General features: G+C 38.0%; 2 protein-coding genes across 4 annotated transcripts in view; both read right to left on the minus strand.

Moving 5' to 3' along the window:
• The window catches only part of epm2a (EPM2A glucan phosphatase, laforin), a 33,152-nt gene extending 31,295 nt beyond the window's left edge, over window positions 1-1,857 (minus strand). The window contains exon 1 of the mRNA XM_058762790.1: window positions 1,545-1,857. Coding sequence (XP_058618773.1) covers window positions 1,545-1,794 — 250 coding nt within the window. The 5' untranslated portion in view covers window positions 1,795-1,857. The remainder of the gene's footprint in view (window positions 1-1,544) is intronic.
• Window positions 1,858-3,684: 1,827 nt separating this feature from the next.
• On the minus strand, window positions 3,685-10,429 carry fbxo30b (F-box protein 30b). Of its 3 annotated transcripts, none has more exons than XM_058764355.1 (3): window positions 10,155-10,429; window positions 6,031-8,418; window positions 3,685-5,294 (listed from the first exon to the last, which is right to left on the minus strand). In XM_058764355.1, the coding sequence occupies exons 2-3, from the start codon at window positions 8,368-8,370 to the stop codon at window positions 5,091-5,093; spliced, it is 2,544 nt and encodes an 847-aa protein (XP_058620338.1). In that variant the 5' UTR covers window positions 8,371-8,418; window positions 10,155-10,429; the 3' UTR covers window positions 3,685-5,090. The 3 variants fall into 3 exon arrangements, with proteins under 3 accessions (XP_058620338.1, XP_058620335.1, XP_058620336.1); XM_058764352.1 differs by having other exon boundaries at window positions 10,144-10,428; XM_058764353.1 differs by having other exon boundaries at window positions 10,024-10,163.
• Between the last annotated feature and the right edge of the window lie 692 nt (window positions 10,430-11,121).

The raw sequence follows: 11,121 nt of genomic DNA on the forward strand, positions 1-11,121 counted from the left end.
ATTATGCCAGCATCATTTTCACTGAACTCTATAAAGCCCACTGTATGTCATACAGTACTTGATACATGAATTCTGTAAAAGCCTCCAAATTATCAGCGTGATCAAAACTTTTTGTCATCTGACTAATAGTTCATATATTTTAAATAAGGCCTTTTAATTTCATTTTAGTTTCAACATCCCCCTTCAAGTCATAGTAGCTACGTGTCTCTTTGCTGTGAGATATTTAATGATTTAATGATCTAAATATAAGTATCTATCTGCACCAAATTGCATGTTTTTTTTTTGCTCGGTTTGCTCAAGTTATGTTTTTCCTCTTAGAGTATGAGCTCCATACTCTCACTATCCACCATTTTCCTAACTAGTCTGTCAGTCTGCTGGTTTTAAAATTATGGGATTCACTTCCGGTTTGGGGAAGTTCCACTCAAAAAGTCTGAAACAAATCAGTTCAAGTCACAAAGTTGAGCTACAAACAATCCATTATTGTGAGTTTAACTTTTGACGTTTGGTATTTTAATGTGACAGGAAATAAAAAGCGTAGCTATGGCAAGAGCTCTTCTCAGTTCGCTGCATTCTTTTCCTCTTCATTATTTCCATTTTTCCTTTGCATTCCGCTGTAACAGTATGAATAAAGATAACAAATACTGTGCATTTGTGGCCTGCTCTCCTGATTTAATTTATGATATAAACCATGAATAATTCACTGGAACGCACTCCTGCTTTTCTCCGAAAACCCTAAATCTCTTTCCAGGCATTCATGTTATGTTGAAAGTCATTTTTAATGCTATTACACTTTTACATTTAGTTTTATTGTACGATGGTTCAAGGGGAGTAGAATAATGTTACTTCATTGTACCTTATTTATTTTTATTTTTTGAAAATGCTTATTATTGCATTAGGTAACACTTTATTTTGATAGTCCACTTTAGACATTCTATTAACAACAGTAAGTAACTTTGCAACTGCGTGTCAACTAGCAGTCATTAGAGTATTATACTGTAAAAAAAAAAAAAAAAAGTTGAGCCAACTTAAAAAATTTAAGGCAACCAGCTTCAGCAGATTTTTGAATGATAATTAGTTGACATGTAGTTAACATGTAGTTACAATACAGTTAGAGACTGTAAACCAGGGGTCACCAAACGTGTGTCCTGCAGAGTTTAGCTCCAACCCTAATCAACCACACCTGAGGCACCTGATCAAGGTCTTGCTTGGTATACTTGAAACTTCAAGGCAGGTGTGTTGAGGCAAGTTGGAGCTAAACTCTGCCGGACACCGGCCCTCCAGGAGCGAGTGTGGTTGGTTACCGCTGTAAACTGTCATGTTAAATGTCAAATGTTAACCGAAAAGGTTCATAAATTCGTGGCCTTGCAAGTCAGACTTTGAAACATCAGCTCCATCTAGTGAGTCAAAACATTCATTACACTCTGAATGTTATTTGCGCGCGTATTTGTCCTTCATTAAAATTGATGTTTCATTTAAACCGAATATCCATTAGAAACAGCGTGTTTGCATCGTCCTCACAGCTTGTCCATTATATCTTCACGTACCTTCCCAAATGAAGTTCCCATCGACACGCTTTATAAACTTAAACCACAGTTTATCTGTATGCGGCTGGGACAGACGCACTTCTCCGATCCACAGACACGGTTCACAGGTGGACAGAACCGAGCGGCTCGGACTCATCTTCACGGCTCGGCTCGGATCCCAGTGTCCCATCTCCGGCCGAGAGCCCAGTACAAACACCTCGATATCCAAACACTCTGGGGTCAGAATGACACCAAACCTGAACACAGCCATGCCGTGTAAAACACACAGGTGTCTGTAACCGGGACTGATCTCTATGCGTCTTCGGTCACTGACATTATAAATGGCTGCGCTAAAAATACACGCAGTACTGTTGACATTTAATGCGATACAGTGGCTGAGAGGGGACAACTGTGCGTCGTATAGGGTTGTAAAGAGATCTCACTTCATACAGGACGGTTTGTAACATTGTGCGTCAACTGTTTCTAGTTTACTGGAAACAAACGTATCTTTCAGGAGGCGCTGCATGGCTCAGAAAGGTCTCAGGACATTCAATTTCATTTCATTTTAGTTTCAACATCCCCCTTCAAGTCATAGTACGTGTCTCTCATAATTTTGCTGTTTTTGAAATATGGTTAAGTGTACTGCTGAATGTACAAGCATGGTAAGTTTAAAAATACTTGAATATTATTTGTGTTTAATTTCTATTGTCATTTATATATATATATATATATATATATATATATATATTTGTCATTACACATTTGTAATGATGAAGTTGCAATTTAGTATATTTAAAATGTATTAACATTAAATGTACTATCAAATAACACAATACAGTTAAGGTTATTAATCAAGACCATTACATTTGATTTAGTATGTGGGTCAATCAGGGCCGTTTCTAGCCAATTTGACGCCCTAGGCGAAATCCCTATTGGCACCCCCCCAAATTAAATATATATATATATATATATATATATATGTTTTTTTGTTTGTTTTTTATATATATATATTCTTTTCAGACACCAGTTTCTTGTTACATTCAAATTGGTTGTCATAGTAACGACACTGATTTGTGGAGATAGAGTTCCACAAATCTGAATGCATTATTTGTAAATTGACATAAGATTAACATTTTGCACAATTTATTATCTGTAATATCATTGTGTTGCCACTAGATGTCTATATAGCCCTATGTAACAATCCCTAGTAGCTAAGACATTGCACATAATTTACACATAAATCACACATAAATTAATTTTATTACATTTGGATACATGTTTAGATACTATAAATGGCTACATTTTGTCTTTATCTGTTTTTTGCTCAATTGTTTTGTTGTTGTTGCTTGAAACATTGATTTAAAGTGTCAGTTATTGCATTATTGCTCAGTTGTGTCAGTTATCCCCTTCAGCTGGCGGCGCCCTAGGCTACGCCTAGAAACGGTACTGGGGTCAATACACCAAAACTTTGCTTCTTTAAAGCACAAGTGACAAATGATTAATACATGAATGATTCTAAATGTGTTTAAAACATTATTACAAAGTTTTAAGAGTACTTAAGTATACTTAAAGAGAGTTCAGTTTCATGACTATTTTAGAACACTTAAGTGGTTTTATTTAATTAATATTATATGATCTCAAGTCAAGTCATATTATCTAAAAGTACAGTTTTTAATATACTTTTAGTATTTAAAGTGCATTACAAGTGCACACTCAACACAGTTAAGACACAAATCTTAATTTAGCTTTTTATGCTGCATTGATCAGCATCAATTGAAACAAATTCTTTGGATTATGGCTCTGCTCTACAAAAATAAATACCACTCCCCTGACATTTAGTTTGTTTTCCCCTCTTCCTATCTTGACATATCTATCTACTGTAATTTAATTTAGCCATCTTTATCAAAAGGCCACATCTCTTTTGTTTGTTTTAGTAAATGTACACACTTATGAGTTAAACTGTGTAATGGACAGGAAATACCAGGGTCTTCTGAGTAGGTCTTGTATTAACTTTTATGTTAATAAAGATTTATTATAACCTTAGAGACCCAACACATTCTCAGAGAAAGCAGCTCACAATTTCCTGTAGTATAACCTGTTTAAAGTATGGATGTGGTGAGTTAGCATAAAAATAAATAAATAAAATAACACTGAGCCAAAATAAAGATAATAAAATATATAGATATTTTTAATTCATTTAAGTCAAAAACCACATGCAACTCCAATCAACAGCTGTACTGGCAATTCACCTGCTTAGATCATAAACAAACAGCCTAATAACCAGAAAACAGAATTCATATAACATGGCTTCAGTAATACAATATATGGACTGCATTACAAAAAAAAAACACTTCATTTTGATTACATGGAAATGAACACACAACCTTGGGTGACACACAATTTGAGAAGCCTAAAACAGCTCCTAACACATAAATGCTGCATAGCTTTCCATAAACCATAAAGGTTAAAAGAAACACTTCTGTGGTGTTTCATTAGCTGCAGGTCACGCCTTCAAATATTAGCCTTCACAAATTATCACAGCACACATTTAAATGCAGAAGACAGGTTAAGATATGTCACACATCACATATGCAAGTTATAGAGCTTTTCTTTGTACTCAAATATAGTGTTACCTAAGCTTTTCCTGCTCACTCAATAGGAAACACAATAGCAGAACATCTGTTTACTCCGGGTTAGTGAGGATAGCGCGGATCAGAGTGCAGACAGCCACAAAATTCAGTAAAGTGCAAATATTGACTCTAAATGCTCATATATGGTTGGCATGCTGATATTGAGTGATACAGTACTGGAGAATGAATTAAAATAGTTTAAGGTGTTAGAGTATGTATGCTTCAGTACATAGAGAGTGTCCAAAGACATTTGACTAAAGTCCATTGGTGCCATTTCTGGATGAAGTCTTTAAGAGAGTGGCAATTGTAAAATTCCTATAAATGGAAACTCTCTCTTACTCTGAAACCCAATATAAATCCAAGACCTTGAATTCTTAAGCATGACAGCTGTTCCTGGGTCAGGGTGAAGTGCCGTCTGCAATGTCACCATAACATGAAGCAAAACTGAACCATCCAAAAATAATCATAGGTGTCCTTTTTCAAACAGTATCTTAACCAAACCATGCAAATATACTAGCGTGGATATGAACTGACAGGAACCATTAGTCATTATCTGATAATCTTTACAGAGATGTTCTTGCTGTGTCAAGACAAATAAATCAAGTGCTATTTGACAGGTTGAGGCTCATATAATCCCACTGAATTAAGCCTTGTTTCAGCAATGTTTACTCTCCTTTAAGCCAGTCCTTGGTCTTGACAAAGAAAGCATGGGTCTGTGTCAGAGGAAGCCAAACCATTTTTCTTAGAGGAACCATTAGCATCACACACCTTCATACCAAATTAATCTTTGATATATTAATAAAAAAATAATCTTAGCATCAAAACCAAAAAAAATATTTAGTTTCCTTTTATTTACACAGTGATATTATATTTTAGATCAAAGAGGTTAGATATTGTAGTGTTTTAGTTATGATTTGCAAACTAAGTTTCCATAGCATTATGATACTGGTTTAAGAACAGATCGAAGCGATCTGCCGTCTCGCGTTAGCTCTCTGGTCGTGCACATGCAGGGCAGTGGAACCGCCTCCACTTGTCGGAGAACTTCATTGTATGGGCAACGTTTCAGGTGGTCTGCCATGCTAGAGATGTCCGCAAACTCCCACCGGTTAACCGGGCTAAAGGCTGTGCTGAAACGCCAAACCTGCAGGAAAACGAAACAGTTAGTTAACTAACAGCTTAACAACAATTGTATGGTATTACTTGTTACCCGTTTAGATAGTTTCATCCACTGAGTTTGGAAAAAGAGTACAGTCAGAAAGAAACAAACAAACTGTTATATGGACTACGTGTCTCTATTTCCTTCCACTGTAGAAAAGTCAAAATATCCCCAAACTTATTAGAAAAATGAACACTTGAACATACATCAATGTAATGAGAACTACCTAAAGGGACAGAAACCATCTTTGGGGAAAAATTAGTTTGAAGTGTAATTAGATTTTATGTTTTTATTTTATTATTACTATTTATTTTAATTTTTTTGTAATGTCCAATTAGTTTACATGAAGGCCGGGGTGCAAAAAACAGGGAGCATCAATGCTCACTATGCTCCTTTACCAGAAATTGTCACACTGCTGAAGCACGAAACATAAAATGCATGAGCCAATGCAATAAATATAATGACACGCAATAGAAGATTTGAAAAGACAAACCTTTTTTTTTTGCATATTTCAGCATAAACACATATCGCTAGACAGATAGTGAACACATCTAGTTAACTTTTATAATTAGTATTTGGCTGAAATTTTGTAAGGACATGTAATAGAACAATGTGTTTAAAGAGCATAAAAAAATAATTTAAAAAAGGGTGCTGCCTATTGTTGATTAATATCAGCAGTGGTTTAACATTAGCATGCTGCCACCATTTAGACATACTGTACCTTGTCTTTTATGTGCCAGGTTCGTCTTCCATCCAAATATTGCTTCTTTTCCCATTGTACCACCACCATGCCACGAGTCTGCAGCAGACTGGCGCAAACATCCCTCATTGTACGGGACACCATTGACAGCTGACATAGGCTAAAGCCATCCAAAAATCGGGCTACATGTTGAAGTACTTCAAATGGCAATCCACTAAGGTGATCACACTTGGGTTCAGTCACAGGTTCCGAGACGAGTTGCACCCCGAAGGACCTGAGGTGACGGTCATGAACAACCTTTGAGCGCTGACTGGATGGGCATAATCTGCGTTGGGAGTATGTGCAGCCATAATACGCTAATGGACAACGGTGCTCCATCCAGCCATTGAGTCCAGAGTGGATATCTCCATGAACATTGCGAAAATGCGAGAGGAACTCTTCTCGCCGGAAGAGCTGGCCGCACTCAAAGGTAAACATGGAGCCCTCGCGTGGAGCCCAGCTTGGGCGAGGCACAAGCTGCTCCAGCGTCAGATCAAGCCGTAGAGTGCAAAATGGACTTGGTTGCGAAAGGCGTGGTGCAGCTCGATCGCAAGCAGAAGCCGATGCAACCTCGCCAACCATCGTACTAGTTGCCAAGATGGCAGCGGGGAAGCTAAAAGTCTGGGTACCGAAGTCAACACGTGTGCCCCCAAACGCATAGACTGTGTCGGATATCCTCCGAGCTCGTGGTGACTCCTCCAGGCAGAACAGAAGAGCAGCTGCCGTAAAGTCAATTTCACCAAGTCCCATTGGGTCATTCATTGGCTCCTGATCCAAATCCGATGTGTCCACAGCTTTGTCCTCCATTTTGCAATGTGGATTTCTATGAGGAAAGACTTCTGTAAACGACCCCTTCCCTCCATTAAGTGCAAGTGGCATAAAATTGCGCAGCAACTGAAGGTTTTGGAGTTTCCTCTCAAAAGCCCTGTCTTCAAAGTCTAATGCCATCATAGGTAGTGCATTGTCTCTCTGGATAGTCAGAGTCTGAGCATGTACAGGTTGCTGCAGCAATGGGGCTTGTGATCCAGAGGCCTCCTGGATCAAGAAAGCATGTTGATCGTGTCTGATCTCTGGCCTATGGGGAATTAAAGGACCAACAAACTCCCAAGAACCTGGGGACTCTTGGTTTTGATGGTGTTCGGTGGTCACTTCCATTAAGTGATCTACAATACTATGAGAGCCATTACAGAAACCTTGCCTATCTATGTCTTCCAACATGACTGGGCGACACTCACCAGTTGCCTCATGAGCAACAACATCTAAAGCGTTTTCTCCAGCATCGATTCCCCCAACAGCCCCAGTCTCACCAGCAACCACCGATGTAACGTCCTTCATATCAACATCTGCAGACTCCAAAGTTTCTGACTGATTGAGCCTGCCATTGTCGTTTAGTATCGAGCCATTAATTGGCTCGTTGCCTTTGACAGCATCTCCTAATGCACCGAGAGCAGAGGCCAAACTCCTGCCAAGTTCCATGAGTTTCTGGTGCTGTTGAGGCTGTAGCTCCTCCTTTAGGCCATTTACTCCGCTAGCTATTTTATCACAGCTGAACCCGGCATCCTCTGTCATCCTCAACTTTTCATGCAGTTCCCCATTGCACTCTGTAAGTCCAGCTGACGCATTAGTGGTTGTACAGTCGGTTTCTGAAGAATTAAGGTGGATCAGGACGTTGAGAGCTGCGGCCAGGCTTTTGGTTGTCTCTACCGTGGTTTGGTAGAGCTCCCCATAATGTTCTTCTTTTAGACCATTAATCCCATTGGAAATCTTGTCTTTCGAGCAGCCAGCCGTAGGCTCCATCTCAATGGTCTCCACCTGCACACATGGAGGCTGAGCAACTGAGACTAGGCCAGGCTTTTCATTTTGTCGTGCTGCCTTAGTCTTTTTCTCCGGGCCACTAGTGGGAGCCAGAGAGACGAGTTTGAGTGAAGCTAACATGGTGCGTTGGTCCTGAAGGGCAAGCGCCATGTCAAGCTGCTCCACCTCATCTGCTTCTTGACTCAGTCTCTCATACGAACGATAATCCTCGTCGTTTACTGGCCACCTATTCCACTCCATAGTGCAGCACACCACACCTGCAGGACACACCTCAAGGTGCTCTGCCATCTGGCCACGGGCCAGTGTAAAAGGGCATCCAATGCTTTGGTTAAGACATGGCACCCTTTCAAGCGGGCACAGCAGCTTGTGTTCAATAGCCTTGCAGCTGTGGAAGATAGCACCACATACGAGAGGGCAGGTGATGAGGTCACAGGAAGTGCCGGGTTCAGGTTTGACCATGCATCTTCTGCTTATGCAGGACATGCAGTGAACATGAGGCTCCTCCATTATTTAAGATGACAGCAGCAAGATGTGAAAGAGCAGGAGTCTCAACCACTGCAAAACAATGAGAGAAAAACTGAGATAAGATTTTCCAACATGCAGGCTGTACAAGTCAATTTTTATAGAAAAAAAGTCGGGGCATGAACTTGTAAATATAATATGTGACCCTGGACCACAAAACCAGTCTTAAGTCGCTGGGGTATATTTGTAGCAATAGCCAAAAATACATTGTATAGGTTAAAATTATTGCATTTCTTTTATGCCAAAAATCATTAGGACATATCATTTCCATCATGTTCCATGAAGATATTTTGTAAATTTTCTACTGTAAATATATAAAAACTTATTTTTTGATTAGTAATATGCATTGCTAAAAACTTAATTTGGACAACTTTAAAGAAGATTTTCTCAATATTTAGATTCTTTTATACCCTCTGCTAAGATTTTCAAATAGTTGTATCTTGGCTAAATATTGTCCTATCATAACCATAGATCAATGGAAAGCTTATTTATTCAGCTTTCAGATTATGTATAAATCTCAATTTCGAAAATTGACCCTTATGACTGGTTTTATGGTCCAGGGTCACAAATTGAAAATCTTGTCATATTCTGAAAATTCATGTGGCAAACAGACACTTATTTACCAGGAATGTGCAAAAAACAGTATTGTCAACACTGACTAGTAGGTGGGTTGTTTGCACAGCTGGTAAACTAGTCAATAGTTAATATCATGGTCAACAGACATCAACAGGCACAAAGACACATTTAAACTTTTTAAACACAAGGACACATTTTAAGAAGCTTTTTTAAACTCGAGGGGGAAAAAAGTAGTTTATGGCCCAAAATGGCAATCTGCATATGTAAAAAGACCAACAATTAAATAATTTTGGGGGTTCACCATTAAAATATCTTTACATTTATCATACAAGGCAGTGGACTTCAAAAAAAAAAAAAATTTAAAAAAAATAAATAAATAAAAAAAGAAGAAAAAAATCCTTATAAATAAGAATTGTTTTTTTTTTGTACAGTCATCTCAAAATCGACAAGCCCAATTTACATTTATCCTCCCACCTACCATTATCTTACCATGACATGCATAGTTCTTATCATTTCCCTCACTGATTTTTCTTAACTGTGTAGTGCACACTGAAAAAGCATTAATTTAATAGTGAAAACCTTTCTTGAATTCCTGGCAGACTCCCTCCAGCTGTAAACGCAGTCTTTTATCCAACGCAGCTTTCCTAGTTAGCATAAACAAAACTGGCCCACTTAACTCATGTGTTGCTACTGTTCTACAGGTCTCTGTAGCAATGACACCACATTGAACCATAAACCAAGAAAGCAGAAAGAACCTTTAGGATTTCATTAAACTTACTCTTAAAGTTCCTCAACACATATTGGTTTTAATGTTTACAAAACAATAAGTTGATAAACAGACATCTGACAGAACTGAAAACCTTAAAGAACCACACAAACTTCATGACACTTCATATAGTACAGAATGAAGTTAAGAAGTTCCTCAGGATTATGGTAGTGATATTTAGATCTTTATTTTGTTGATGTTTAACTTTGATTTACTTTATTATTTTCTACTTAGGTTAGCCTGTTAGCTAGCTGAACTTTCTACCTCCAGTCTACATAAACAAACTACTCACTTACCCACAGGCTATGTCAACTACCTCCCCGCGTTACTCACTCACGCCCCTCGCCTGTTTCTTTCACTTGGCCGATTTTACGACGAAACGGGACACTTTAAAACACCGCTGTATGATAACGTACACAATCATCACCGTTTGTCCTGTCCAGAAAATGCTCTATCCGGCCGGGACGCACGCCGATGACGTCACCACGCATGTTCGAGCGTCACGACGTCGGGGTTTATTTTGGCCGAGTAATAATAGTGACTTCAGTGTTATTTTTATAGGACTCCAAGAGAGTATGCTGTTGTTGTATTTGACGCCATACCCCAACAAGTTATGCATTTTTGTAAGAGCTTGTGAAGTGATTCTTCTGAGGCAATATATGTTAAAGAGAGCTTGTTTTTAGGAGGCACTGGTATCCTTAAAGTTGTAGCCTACTAATAAATATATTAGGAATATTAAAACAGGTGATACTTCAGCTACTTATAAAAGCTTAACGTGGACCAGCATATTTAGAAATATAAGGCCTGCATTTAAAATGTTACATACAGTATATCCAGCTAAAAGTGTGTTAGAGAGATTTAATTTGGATATTGATTATTCCTATGATTTTTGTTCAGTGGAAAAGGAGTCTATTGTCCATCTTTTTTTTTTTTTGTAACTGTGTATACACAAGGATTTTCTGTGGATATGGAAAATTTCATTTGAAGGAAAACAAATATTATATTCATTTTCATATAGGCTACGTAGCCTATGTATTATTCAATGAAAGTAATATTAAATAATAATAATTTTACTTTTCTTGGAGCTTTTTATTATTTTGGTAAAATTTAACATAGCCTACATAAGAAGAAATGGTCAGGATCCAAGCCAAATTTCATAAATTTTCTTCAGGAGACTATGGACTGCTGCACCAGTTTGAAGATCATCGTTAATAAAAAAGCAAAGAGGACTTGTAATATTTTTCACAAATATAACATTTTTGATTAATGAATCAATTGTTTGTACACTCTGGTATGTTTTATGTACATTTTGTATATTTTGTTCTGGTCAATAAAAAGAGGCAGGCCTAGGCCTCTATTATTTACTGATGTTTGCCACAGTGGAAATCGGAGAG

This window comes from Onychostoma macrolepis, chromosome 23, assembly GCF_012432095.1.
Source record: "Onychostoma macrolepis isolate SWU-2019 chromosome 23, ASM1243209v1, whole genome shotgun sequence".
Classification (NCBI taxonomy): domain Eukaryota; kingdom Metazoa; phylum Chordata; class Actinopteri; order Cypriniformes; family Cyprinidae; genus Onychostoma; species Onychostoma macrolepis.

Bases quoted from the DNA above. Each gene is read 5' to 3' on its own strand.
- fbxo30b (XM_058764355.1), bottom strand. From the start codon at position 8,370: ATGGAGGAGCCTCATGTTCACTGCATGTCCTGCATAAGCAGAAGATGC. The intron at 5,295-6,030 runs GTACAGTATGTC...GTTTTCCTGCAG, and splicing joins CCTGGCACATAAAAGACAAG to GTTTGGCGTTTCAGCACAGC.